This window comes from Mytilus galloprovincialis, chromosome 7, assembly GCF_965363235.1.
Source record: "Mytilus galloprovincialis chromosome 7, xbMytGall1.hap1.1, whole genome shotgun sequence".
Classification (NCBI taxonomy): domain Eukaryota; kingdom Metazoa; phylum Mollusca; class Bivalvia; order Mytilida; family Mytilidae; genus Mytilus; species Mytilus galloprovincialis.
This window is the reverse complement of record NC_134844.1, coordinates 93,578,960-93,593,445: the sequence shown is the minus strand read 5'-3', so window position 1 is coordinate 93,593,445 and position 14,486 is coordinate 93,578,960. Positions and strand designations below refer to the sequence as shown.

Here is a 14,486-nt window from a genome sequence, read left to right as displayed (position 1 = left end):
AAGAAATTTTCTGCATTCATCTTCTTTCAAACCTCAAATTGGACGTTAACATGTTACTGTATATTTAATTAAAATTTTACTGTAAAGAAAATTTTTGTATTTTTGTAACTTCGTTTTTCAAACACAGGATCCTGGAGTTGTCTTCAAATTTCTGTGCTGTGCTGAAACAAATTGCCAATTGACTTATATAATAATAAAATTAATTTATATAAATAACAACAAATACAACAAGTAATACTATAACAAGTTCAATAATTGTCAATAATAACTAATCTTAATGAAACAGTCTGTTCAAAATAAAAGACTAAGCCATACCACAGAAAGTCTAAAGTAGTCCTGTCAGTAAACATGGTTACAGTTTCAGAGTCTGGATCCTGTTTTTTGGAATCATCATAGACAAAATTTCTCAAACAATTCCATATTTGAAGGTGTACACTCCACACTATGAAAATTCTTCTTGTGAAGAATCAGTGAACTTGGTTAAAGAATTTATAGAAAGTTAATTTTACCAATTATTCATCCTTCTTTCATTAATTTAACTAAAAAATAGATGTTATCTTTTACATGTTCTGTAACTGACTAATTTGAACCAGAAAAGGTATAAAAAAAAGTAGTGCTTCCTTTAATCTCCTACAAAAGGTTAACATTACGTATTAAAAAATTTGTTCTAGCACATGTAGTATGTTCCGATTACACAAACTAGAAATCAGACATGAAGTTTTGAAATTTTGCTTCTCATTTTACTGTTTCAGTATTCTACTTACTAAACAAAGTTTACCCCATAGCATACATTTCACATATAATATATGTATTAAGTTTAAGAAACTATATTTCAGCAATTTTGGTGATGGGTATGTTTTGCATGCTTGTTCGATTCTGTTGACTTTTATTTAAGAAATTCAAAATGAGTAAACGTGCTTGTTGTGTTAATGATTGTCCAAATAATGGAGTAAAATTATTCAAATGGAGAGAACAATTCTGTGATTTTCATAACTGTAATTTCGGCACATCAAGGTGTATATGTAGACCACCGTTTACACTATTCACATTTCCAAATGAAAAAAAATACTCTTACAACAGGAAAGTCTGGATAAAAAATGTAAACAGAAGTAGCGGAAATAAACTTTGGATCCCTACTGAAGATTCTCGTATTTGCTCAAAACACTTTGTAGATGGATTTCCGAATGACAATAACCCATATCCAACATTGTGTCTTGGTCATAACTCAGCTACTACAGTAACTTTTGCTAGACCACCACCAATTGATCGAGAAAATATAGATCCGACTCCACAAAAAAAAAAAAGAAAAAAAAGAGTGTTTCTAATGAAACGGTCATAAATCAAGATCTTTTGATCGACACTGCAAAACACAACTTTGCAGACCATGTTAATAGTAATGTCATTAATGAAGTTGTCATTGATAAAGATTTGGAAATTAATCATGTTAATACAGCCAATCAAAGCCATGCAGACCATGTTAATAATAATGTCATTAATGAAATTGTCATTGATCAGGATTTGGAAATTAATACAGCAAATCATGAAGTTAAGGCTTGGTCTACTTAATGAAGACCTTGCAGACAGATTTGGAGTGTCTCAGTCGCATGTGTCATGCATTTTCAATACTTGGATAAAGGTTTTATCAAAGTTTTTAATTAGCTTAGTGTTCAATCCAAAAAACCTCCCCCCAACATTTAGAAACAAAACCTATAGTTCAGTGCGTCATATTATCGACTGTACAGAAGTCTATTTAGAAACACCGCATAATTTAGAAATGCAGAGTCAAACTTGGTCAGACTATAAACACCATCACACTGGCAAGTTTTTACTAAGCATCAATCCATCTGGTTTGATAAACTTTGTTTCTAAATGTTGGGGAGGTAGAACTAGTGATAAATATATCACAAATCATTGCGGATTCTTAGACATACTTGAACCACTGGATACAGTTATGGCTGACCGTGGTTTTCAAATTAGGGATGAGTTAACATTACACCAATCTTATCTTTTAGTTCCTCCAGGTAGGCGCGGGGCATGTCAAATGTCTAATCAGGAGGTCCAAACAACTAAACAAATTGCAAATAGAAGAATCCACATAGAACAGGCCATAAGAAGAGTAAAATGTTTCAGAATTCTAAAACATGAACTACCCATAACACTGGTACCACATTTAGATGACATTGTTCAAACTTGTTGTGGCATTTGTAATCTATACCCCCCATTACCAAGGTATGAAGGCAACAACAAATAAATGCTTTCAGCACATGGTTCATGAGAATAAATTTGAGAATTTTAAAAACTTTAAAAATGGTTAATACATGTATCATACAAAATGCTTTCCACATATAGAAAAAAAGAAAGAAAATATTTTAATTTATATCTGATGAAGAAAATACTTTAGAAATGCATTTCAGTCAAATGTTGAATAATTAATTATAACTCTTGTAACCGAAAACTAATTTGTTGTTGCATTTAATATTGATTATTTCAAATCTGGCAATCAACATGCAGTTATAATGCCTAAAGGTTTGACCCTTTATTATTTGAAAATGAAGTAAAGAATGATCTATGGGAGATAACTCTTATTATTTAATGGCATCATTTATTTCAAAATTCAATTGCCAGATTTTAAAAAAATCAACATACCCAGGGGCGGATGCAGGAATTTTCGAAAGGGGGGGGGGGGGTGCTAACCCAGGGCAAAGGGGGGTGCAAAGGGGTGCAAAACATATGTCCCGATACAAATGCATTGATCGGCAAAAATAAAGGGGGGGTGCGCACCGCCGGAACCAACATACCCCCTGGATCCGCCACTGATACCTATGAACTTAACTTGTTACTCTACATTGAGCAACTTTGAAAGAAGCTCAGTTTTTAAATAAAACTCTTTGAAAATATAAATCATGTTGAAAATTGTAATTCTATTGAAAAAAGTAGTTAGTCTATATGACTATGAAGGTAACTCATTATTTTATAAAAATATTTGAAGCTTTTTTTTAGACAAATTGGGTTCTTAAATTAACAATTTATATTTATTACATGTACAATGTTTTACTTGCAAACACAGATTGACATGAGTAATAATCTATCTTTACTATAGTCTGTTATATTGATTCAGTTATTTTTGAAACAATCGCAATTATTTTAAGATTAACAACTACAGTAATATTCTCTTTTGGAATTACTTTTAGATAATGATCAAAATTTTGCTCCATTTACTGAACAGTTTCAGCATGTAACAATTTTCAAATATTGGTAAATCAAGCGGTCAACAAATATTATGAAAATGAATGATAAAACTAAAATTGTATTAGCAATAATATATTTTCTTTAATGTTATGAAGCTGCTTAAAATATTCACTTTTTTAAACATGAAAAAAAAACCTGTGTTCTAAAAAGCATGAAATGTAAAAATCTATTTGCAAGTTACTGTTGTTTCTGCATGTTCTGTTATAAATATTTTTTTTTACTGAAGTTGTTTCCCTTTACAAAATTAATGCCTTAGATTTGGATCAAAGATTTAAAATAATAGAGTACCACGTTTGAAGAGATTCTTCACTGGTGTAAAAAAACCAACATTCAATATGATTTATATATATTAAAAGTACATGTTACACTGTAGGCCAACACATTTTTTTTTTCTCAATTATATACCTTGTATTATATTATAGCTATTCAATATGTATGAACATTTGTTTAGAATGTTGATATATGAGCTGCGTTAGATAGAAATAAAATTGAGATTGGAAATTGGGAATGTGTCAAAGAGACAACAACCTGACAATTGAGTAGAATACAAGTCTATAACTTTTTGAAAATTTAGTTGATATAAGAATACAATGAAAACATACAAAACCAGGTGCTCCGCAGGGCGCAGCTTTATACGACCGCAGAGGTCGAACCCTGAACAGTTGGGGCAAGTATGGACAAAACATTCAAGCGTGATACAGCTCTGAATTTGGATTGTGATCAAATTTTTGACATTACATGGTTCTTTTTTACACAAAACAAATGTCAAGATTTTACAAATCAATTAAAGATTTCTTCTTCAAACTTTTTAAATCTAAAATTAAATAGTTGACACAGCATAGGTTTCTGACACAGAATGAATGTGGTCTAATGAACTTAAAAGTTTTTTTTTGCCTTTGAGCAATTCACTATGCTGTTGAATATTAATCCTCTCAAAAAAATGTTTGAAGAAATTTTCTTTTTATTTATGAAATCTGAAATGAGAAAAATTTAACCCCCCCCCTTTTTTTTCACATCCCCGTTTCCCTTTCTCCAAAACTGATATCAATTCAAATTTCAAATGGAGTTTGCAACAATAACTACTCTTTTAAATACATCATAAAATATTAAAATGTAAAATAAAGTGCTTGTTATCACTGAATGGTAAAGATTGGTTGGTAGTAAAAGTGAATATACATTGTTTATTGTATAAAACAATAAAAAAAACTTCATCAGCAACATTTTATATTGGTAAATTTCCAATGAAGTTATTTACATAAAGTTATTGGCAAATAAAAATAGAAAATGACATCATAGTCATGTCTGGCAAATGTCCAACATACATTATCTAAAAACATTTTAGATAAGATAAGGAAAAAAAGCTTCATCAGCAACATTTTATATTGGCAAATTTCCAATGAAGTTATTTACATAAAGTTATTGGCAAATAAAAATAGAAAATGACATCATAGTCATGTCTGGCAAATTTCCAACATATATTATCAACTACTATTCTATACAAAGAAAGATAACTCCAATTGAAAATTAATTGCTATTGCCTATTGCACAAAATTGTGCAATTAGATATTTCTTGCTATTGTGCAATACTGTGCAATTGAAAATTTCTTGCTATTGCACAATACTTGATATGGAATCCTGATTTGGACCAACTTGAAAACTGGGCCCATAATCAAAAATCAAAGTACATATTTAGATAAAGCATATCAAATAAGCCCAAGAATTTAATTTTTGTTAAAATCAAACTTAGTTTAATTTTGGACCCTTTGGACCTTAATGTAGACCAATTTGAAAACTGGACCAAAAATTAAGAATCTACATACACAGTTAGATTTGGCATATCAAAGAACCCATTTATTCAATTTTTGATGAAATCAAACAAAGTTTAATTTTGGACCCCCATTTGGACCAACTTGAAAACTAGGCCAATAATTAAAAATCTAAGTACATTTTTAAATTCAGCATATCAAAGAACCCCAAGGATTCAATTTTTGTTAAAATCAAACTAAGTTTAATTTTGGACCCTTTGGACCTTAATGTAGACCAATTAGAAAACGGGACCAAAAATTAAGAATCTACATACATAGTTAGATTCGGCATATCAAACAACCCCAATTATTCAATTTTTGATGAAATCACACAAAGTTCAATTTTGGACCCTTTGGGCCCCTTATTCCTAAACTGTTAGGACCAAAACTCCCAAAATCAAACCCAACCTTCCTTTTATGGTCATAAACCTTGTATTTAAATTTCATAGATTTCTATTTACTTATACTAAAGTTATGGTGCAAAAACCGAGAAAATGCATATTTGGGCCCTTTTTGGCCCCTAATTCCTAAAATGTTGGGACCAAAACTCCCAAAATCAATCCCAACCTTCCTTTTGTGGTCATAAACCTTGTGTTAAAATTTCATTGATTTCTATTCACTTTTACTAAAGTTAGAGTGCGAAAACTAAAAGTATTCGGAAGACGACGACGACGACGACGACGCCGCCAACGTGATAGCAATTTACGACGAAAAATTTTTCAAATTTTGCGGTCGTATAAAAAGGATCTTTTATTTTGTATTACAGGTAGATTGTTTAAACTAAGCTTTATATTCTATCTGGCACTTCTCATACAGTACAATGTATACATCATAGATATTTTCAGTAGCAAGCTATTAACCTGTTTTGTGTACAAGCTGTAGCAAATTGAATACAGTTTTTATTTCAGATAAACAAATCAAATAAGAAGTGTTGGAATGTGATATATTGCATCTTTTAACAATAGGAAAGTAATTTTTGATGAAAAATAATATATCCCAGAGCATGTTAAAATATAACAAGAATAATTAGCAAAATATGCTAATTTATTAAAATTTTACCTAGTTGGAAATTACATTTACTTTGAAATATATTGAAAAATCTCAATTGTTATCCCATATAATTAAAAAATATTGTATTTTACATATTTATATTATCTACAGTTAGGACAAAACCATGTCTTTTTCTTTGAATCAGTTTTTGTGAACTTGACACAAGGAAAATGAAACCACATTTCACATTTATCACATCCAACACTTCTTTCATTGTATTTTGAGACATTTTCAGATTCTTTTATTAAATTTTTACAAATAGGACAGAAATAAGATTGTGTGTCACATAAAGATGTTTCAACCTCCATTGATTCGGGTGGCTGTTCTACAGAGTTTAATTTAGGACTCAGTAATTCTGGTAAAATACAATTAATAAAAAAATACTTTAAATTAGGAAATAATACATTATAAAATGTTTCCTCATCTAACACAATTCTTTGTTGTAAGTAACCATTTACAGTAAAAATAAACAAATCACACCATTTTCTGCCAGTTATGGCTATCTGACCTTGAACTCGTGTATAATAAGAATGATTCTGTTTAACAGAAAATGTACAATTTTTATAAACAATATATCCTGGCAGATGACAGGAACAAAAACCAGTACAATCTGAACATAAAGGTACAACAGGGCATTTGATTTCTAACAAGCCATCACCACAACAAGAACAAGATACTAAAAGGTCCGGTGTGGCAGATAAAAAACAATTATTTTGGTCTACAAACATTCCACATTTTCTGAAAGTCACATTACTATGGTTTTTTTTGTAAATTGAAATATAATTATCAACAGCAATAGGTTCTGTTTCACGACCATGTTTTAAAGATTTAATATTCGGGTTAACACTTGTGTATCCGATCACAATTTTAATTAAAGAATTACTATCTATTGAAGATTTAGATTTAATAGAGTTAACTTTAGTAAAAATTTGATAAAATTTAGATGCTGTAATACGTCCCTTTCTGAGTGAAAACCAATTACAATTATCATGTTGACCAACAGTAGATTTCTCAATAAAAAACACCTCATCATCTGTTAGTTTTGGTAAAAAATTTAAAAAATCATAACATGATGTCTGTGATTGAAATTTAGAAGTTATAAAATCCAATGTATAATTAAAAATATCGAAAATATATATTTCATTTCTAGTGGGATCTTCTGTTTCCGGTCCAGCCGGTTCTTCTGTTTCTGGTCCAGTGGGATCTTCTGTTTCTGGTCCAGTGGAACCTTCTGTTTCTTTATGATCTTCATCATATTCATTTACATCATCTTTAGGTAATCCTGCATTAGAAGTAATAGGTAGTTTCAATAATCATTAACATGTTATTTGTATTTTTATTTAAGGAATGACTGTAATGTTTTTTCTGTCTATGAAGAAATAACATTAAAATTTGGTGCACACTGAATAACGCATGAAGCTGTTATTTAACAGTGTGCACCACATTTTTTATGTTATTTTGAATAGACAGAAAAAATATTACAGTCATTTCTTATAATTTAATTCTAATTTCCATTTTAAACCGTAGAAAACCATGAAAATACGTTGATGACGTCACGGTCATATGACTAAATTATGTCTATGGGCTGATAACAAAATAACGTACGCCAATCAGAAGACGTGTTCTATCCAAAATTAAATTATTAAAAAATATCATGAATATTGAAGCACAAAAATTAAATTCTTGGGGTTCTTCGATATGTTCATTCAAATAGTGTACTAGATTTTTTTATTTTTTTACCTGTGTTTCAAATTGGTTTACAATGTGGTCCAAAGTGTCCAATTATTTATAGGACCGCAAAAAATCGTAAATTGCTATCACATCATCAATGTTCCGCGTCGTCTTCAGCTTCATTAGGAGACACTTAATTTCTAGACAATAAGGATAGTTTAAGTGAACAAGGTTTGAAATTACAAAAAGAAAGTTGGGATTTTGGGGTTTATAGGCTCAACAGTTTAGGAATTAAGGGCCTAAAAAGGGGTCCAAATAAGTGTTTTTCTATTTTCCAGACAACAACTTCTGTGTGTATATGTATGGATATTTATGAAATTGTACAACATGAGATCCATAACAAAAAAGGAAGGTTGGGGTTGATTTTTGGGGTTATGGCCCAAACTGTTTATGATTTAGGATATTTTTGGCCCTGTTTTTGAGGTCCAATGTATCCCAAATTAAAATTCATTTGATTTCAACAAAATTGAATGTATGGAGTTCTTTGATATGCTGAGTATAACCATGTACCGGTATTTAGATTTTCGATTTTTGTGTCCCTTTATCAAATTAATCCACAATAGGGTCAAAAGAGTAAAAATTTAAGCTTTGATTGATTTCTTCAAAAATTGAATTATTTGGGTTCTTGGGTATACCCAATCTAACTGTGTATTAAGATTTTTAATTTTCAGTCCTGTTTCTATTTTTTTTTACATTAAGGTCAAAGGGTCCAAAATTAAGTTAAGTTTGATTTTAAAGAAAATTGAATTCTTTAAATTCTTCGACATGCTGAATGTAAAAATGTATTTAACTTGTTGATTATGTACCCAATATTCAAGTTTGACCAAATTTTGGGTCCAAAAATTTTACTTTTTTTGATTTCAACAAAAAATTGTAAATGTTGGGTTCTTTGATATCATGTATTTAGTTAACATCCAATATGTAATTTTTATACATTTTGCTTTAGATTTGTATTTTTTTGCTTTGAAATATATCAATTAGTAACACTCATAAAATAATACCTCTAAATATACAAGCATTTGGTAATATGCCTCTCATGGCGATAGCAAAGCTGCTCAAAATTTCTCCCTTCTCTGTAGTTATTGTAGTTATAGGGTTAAACGATTTCCTACTAGTGGGCATCAATGTTCTGGATTTGACTGTAATAAATGAAATAGAAAGTTAATTTTATATCATAAATTAAGGTACAAATGTACTTACCTGACATATGTACTTAAGGATTTCAATCCTCATGGTATTAGACTCGCTTTTAGTACATTTGTCAGACAAGTATAATTTATTCATAAAATTTGAATTTTAGTTCAAATTTTTGCATTTAAACACTGAATTGGGTATTCTTACTTAAAAGAGATGGCTTAATATGTGTTTTTGTATTTTCATTATCAATGTCAATGTAGTCATTTAAGCTGCGAGTTCCAATACAAGGCAAATGTTAGAAAAAACTTACTTTTATGATAAATAGATTATCTGATCTTGACAGATATTTAACATATATAATATAAGTATATATTCATTGTTGAAGGCCGTTCAGTGACCTATAGTTGTTAATTTCTGTGTCATTTGTTCTCTTCTGTACAGTTGTCTCATTGGCAATCATACCACATCTTCTTTTTTATACGATTTTTTCCGATTTAATAAATAAAAAGAAAATTTCTTCAAATATTTTTTTGAGAGGATTAATATTCAACAGCATAGTGAATTGCTCAAAGGCAAAAAAAATTTTTTTAGTTCATTAGACCACATTCATTCTGTGTCTGAAACCTATGCTGTGTCAACTATTTAATCACAATCCAAATTTAGAGCTGAATCCAGCTTGAATGTTGTGTCCATAATTGCCCCAACTGTTCAGGGTTCAACTTCTGCGGTCGTATAAAGCTGCGCCCTGTGGAGCATCTGGTTAAAACTGTAGTATCAACATCTGCGGAGCATCTGGTTGTATATAGTTTATACATTTTTGTAAATGAATATTGTTTGTTATAACTTATATTCTAACAATGATAATCATTGCAATTGGTGTTACGTTTATATATATATATATATAAAAAATTAACTGCATATGTTAACTTAAGGTTGGCTATGATATTTAATTTATATAATGAACTAATGCATTATTCCGTATACATGTATCTGAATAAAATACTTGTTTTTACAGATCACAAATGAGTATCAGTGAAGTTGAGTGAACAATATTGTTATGTTTTTTATTGTTCATGTTGTTCAACTATAAATGCTGTAAAACTTTAAATAAAAGCATTTTGATGAATCTCGTTGGTTATGACAAAGGTTTTTTAGAGTTACAAATCATGATGTATGCACTTAATTTTTTTCTTTACTCAGTTTCTTGTGTATGCCTGATTGATACTAATTGATTTGCCAGACAAAATATTGGAAATTTAACACAATACAAGTGCCCATAATATTTTTAACTAGAACGTGTTTTGTTATTTGTTTTTGTACATGTATGTTTGTGAATTATTTAAGTAGTTACTGTGTTATCCAAGAGGATGTAAAACAAACCTGACTTTGATCTGTTTGATTTCCTCGGAGGCATGCTGGCGAGCAGTTTGGGTTGCATATCTTTCACTTTTTTGGGAACTACCCAACTGCATGCTGATGATGTGCATGCCCCCATACCATATCTGTTGGATGACTCCAATTTGAAAAGCAAACTGGCAACATGATTGCATGTTTGTCCAAGTCTGAAATATCAATAAGTTGATCTTCAATGCTGATTAAATATATACGAGTCTAATATGAGAACTCAGAAATTGTCATATTGGTTATATTATTTATAAATTAAAGCTTTGACCTAAATTTCATGGTCCATTGATCAGTGTACTTTTGATACATTCTTGTTCTTTGTTGTTTGATTCATACATTTGACTTTTAGTTTTCTAGTTCCAAGTGGTCTACATTTGTCATTTGTGAGTCTTTGTAATTTTGACTTGTTGTATTGGTTAAAATCATTGAGGAAGGCCATAGAGCTTGTCCTATATATAATTACTTCTACATCCATTCGTCTCCTGTTTATACATCATCTTCTTAACTTATTTTCAGATATAAAATATAGTAATTTTGGGGCCCTTTATAGCTTGTTGTTCGGTTTGAGCCAAGGCTCTGTGTTGAAGGCCGTACATTGACCTATAATGGTTTACTTTTTTTAAATTGTTATTTGAATGGAGAGTTGTCTCATTGGCACTCACACCACATCTTCCTATATCTATTTAAAAAACCTACATTGTACATGTGCAGATGTATTATATATATATTCATAAAATACATAATAAAACAAGTTAAGCTGAAGGCGATGGGGAGATAAGACCTAAGCCGGGAATGTCACAGACTTACAGTATATACCCTGTCTGACTCTCAGACCTGAAGTACACATATATTACGGATTTCCATTGAATTAATGTTATTTTCCAGGCAGTGCAGATATTTGTTGAACATTTGCAATGTAGCATGTATATATTCATTACATGTTTATTGTCTCTTAAAGTTTAATATTTTGAGTAATTCATTTAAATGTCTGATACCTGAATAACATATAATGTACATGTAATTTTTGCTTCCTATTTGAATATATATACATTATATATACCAGTCAGGGGACTTACTGAAATAAGTGATTTTTAAATCACTTATTTGAGTAGCAAATTCGAAGTTTTGTCACAAATTGTGATTTTGTAGTTTTACCAAAATTTTAAACACATAGGTTTAAATAATATTTTTTCATTTGTAAAATTGAAAGAAAATGATTTTTTTGCTTCTTTTAAGTAGCAAGGTTTATGCCTGTGATGCTATCATTTAGCTAAAAAATCTATTTTAGTTGAAAAAATGCTGTAATAATGGCTTTACATAATGAACTGATACTTTATTAAAAGATTTTTCCCAGCAGTGGGAGTATTTTTCCTGTAAAGTTCAAGGTTTCATCTTTCAAATTATGTAATAAAATTCTACTGTTCGTGATAAAAATTTCACTGTTCGGGGGTGTTGAAATTAGTGGCGGTTATTAAAATAATGATACTTGAAGAAGAGATTTTTTGGGAAGGAAATTGAGGTATGATACTTAAACAAGTGATTTTTATGTCATTATCCTAGATTCAGTACAAGGTCATCACCTGAAATGACCTGGCCATCCTAGACAACACAGATGTTGGTTCTGATAAGTTTAGAAACATAATTAGTCCCTGGATCATTAGTATTCTATATTTAAAGCTACAGTAAAATTAAATCACTTAGTCTAGTGATAAATTTGTACTACTTAAATAGGTGATTATCAAAGAAAGACAACTCTAACTTACAACCTTTATGAATATAATGTTACTTGAATCAGTGATTTAATAATCACTCATTTAAGTAAGTCCCCTGACTGATATACAGTCTTCACGATGAAGTGTTAAATTGACAGGCCGGAGCTTAATTTTTGAAAATTTTTAGTTATGTTCTGTTGGCATGTAGATATGATTTCTACAGGCCCAAGAGCAATTTTACAAGCATGGGCTGCGCATCAATGAGAGTGATGGCAGTGCTCATCTAAGGAGATATCTTATCTGATGAAAAGTATTGATTTTTTTTATTTTTTTTTGAGGGGATGGGGGTGGGGACTTTTCATGTCTTTGGATGGGAAATGAATTTTATGTTATGGGTTTTTAAAAATAATAATATGAAATTCAGACGCCCCTTCCCTTTTATAACATATAATAATAAAATATATTACCCTGCAGTACAAGAACACTATGCTCCTTTGATGCGGCCATCACTCTTCTTGATGCACACCCAAACATTATGCAAATCGTTTCTTATCCGTTGTGATGGGCAGCATTTGGCCTTCAATAAACAAGTGTCCCTGTCCAGAGGGTGATAAAAAACTTCCTGGAGCCAGCCACATGTAAAATACTCATACGATTTGCCAACTTTGTAATCTTTAAGCACCTGGCTTAAAGAGGCAACATCACCATGATCAATTAAATAAGTAGAAATGTCGGAAAGAAAAGTTGGAGGCCACTTTGAAATACCAGATTTCTCATCGAACCAGCCGCTATGTAAAGTGAGGGGATCGGGGATATCACAGTTATATAAAATACGGTTGTATCAATTAACATTGTCCAGCAATACTTCACTCTGGTTGGGTTTGACCGGCAAACCCAACTTGGCAGCAGAAAAACATAAAGCAACCAGCTCGTCTTTCGTCCCTTCTTTCGTTAGTCCTCTCATTGTTAAATAATTCTGTAAATTGTCTGTTTTCCATGTTTTAAATTCTTCTAACGATGTATTTTGGTCACCAGGATCCATAGTAAAGTATAATAAATAAAAGAAAGTAGAAAAACAGACCGGCAGTAGGTTTATACCGGAAGCAGACGATAAAAAACAAGGACGTTTCCAAGCAAAACATATACAATGGCCGCTTACGATACCGATTCCGAATCCGGTCGACCTTTGACGCGGGCCGCTTACGTTCAACTTTAAAGTAATAGCGATAAGGTGTATTCAACTTCTCGAATGAACGGACCAGAGATGAAATAACTGGTTCTCTTTTGGGTGTTAATTTGAATCTCAATTCTGATGCTGGTGTTGAGGCCAATCTCTTCTTACTGTTCTTAGCAGTTGGAGTTTTTATAAGTTGATTTGTGATTGGTTTATTATTGACATTAACTGAATTTAAAATTGCATGAGATAATTTCTCTTTGATATTTTTGAAAGTTTTAACAATATTTACACAATGATCACAAATAACAGTATTGCTGATTAATCTAAAGTCAATAGTATTTTCGAATAAAAGTTGCAGGTTTGGTTTAATATTGTCAAGTTCACTTCTTTTACTGAAAAGGCCAAAATATTTGCTTTTGCTTAAGCCACAACACAGGCATGGTGGTCGATCGCCCATTTCCATGTCATGTGATATAAAATAATGTCACATGATTTACAAAATAGTGCGATTTATCCGCCTAGTGCATACGAGGTTATTTCTTCGTGCAACCAGAAAGGCCGAGTAGTTCCGATTGTGGGCATTTTTTTTAAAGGCATTCAAATGGATAAAACAAGAGGATTCCGAAAATCTGACCAACGTGACAAGCGAACTTCCACATGTATTCTTAATTCATCCCATCAGATAGTGAAAACAATTAAACTCACGAAATTATGACCATATAAACAATAAAACTTCAGACATTTGTACATTTATTTATAAAATCGCTTATAAAGTTAGAAAATCAGGGGCGATAATCCGACTCTAGTGACGTAGTCGCCTTGGTGATATCTAAATATTTCAAGATGGCAGCCAAGTGTAAATAAAGCCAAAAACAATATCGTTTTAACAAGTTTTGTCCTTAGAAGTGCGACATATCTTATAATTTATTTGTTACATGGTACCATAAAATCAACAGTCCGAGTAAGTAAGAAAAATTTTCCGAAATTGAACAAGTTTAACGCTCTATTCTAGCAGGTGCTCGTTCAGCTGATCAGCGCCATGTCGCGTTATTTCCAAATCTTACAAATTTATATAGACACTTTGCTAGAGAAATGTTTGCTTAAGGAGTTTTATTTAAAACCAAGTTCATCCAATACAAGTTACTTTAATTGCACTTATATTTTGTATGGTTTATGTCTTCTGATTAATTTGATCCTCTTCTGAGACAGAAAACCTGCTTT

The 14,486-nt window shown here is 30.9% G+C and overlaps 1 protein-coding gene across 1 annotated transcript; it reads right to left on the bottom strand.

Moving 5' to 3' along the window:
• Nucleotides 1–5,798: 5,798 nt before the first annotated feature.
• On the bottom strand, nucleotides 5,799–13,255 carry LOC143083998 (uncharacterized). The gene is made up of 4 exons (XM_076260407.1): nucleotides 12,556–13,255; nucleotides 10,353–10,534; nucleotides 8,837–8,974; nucleotides 5,799–7,386 (listed from the first exon to the last, which is right to left on the bottom strand). Exons 2-4 carry the CDS (start codon nucleotides 10,465–10,467, stop codon nucleotides 6,206–6,208), a joined length of 1,434 nt encoding a protein of 477 aa, XP_076116522.1. The 5' UTR covers nucleotides 10,468–10,534; nucleotides 12,556–13,255; the 3' UTR covers nucleotides 5,799–6,205.
• Nucleotides 13,256–14,486: the final 1,231 nt, after the last annotated feature.

Coding starts and splice junctions, on each gene's coding strand:
- LOC143083998 (XM_076260407.1), bottom strand. CDS start 10,467: ATGGGGGCATGCACATCATCAGCATGCAGTTGGGTAGTTCCCAAAAAA. Junction 8,975..10,352: donor ATCAAACAGATCAAAGTCAG/GTTTGTTTTACA, acceptor CATTTATTACAG/TCAAATCCAGAACATTGATG. Junction 7,387..8,836: donor AAATGCTTGTATATTTAGAG/GTATTATTTTAT, acceptor CTTCTAATGCAG/GATTACCTAAAGATGATGTA.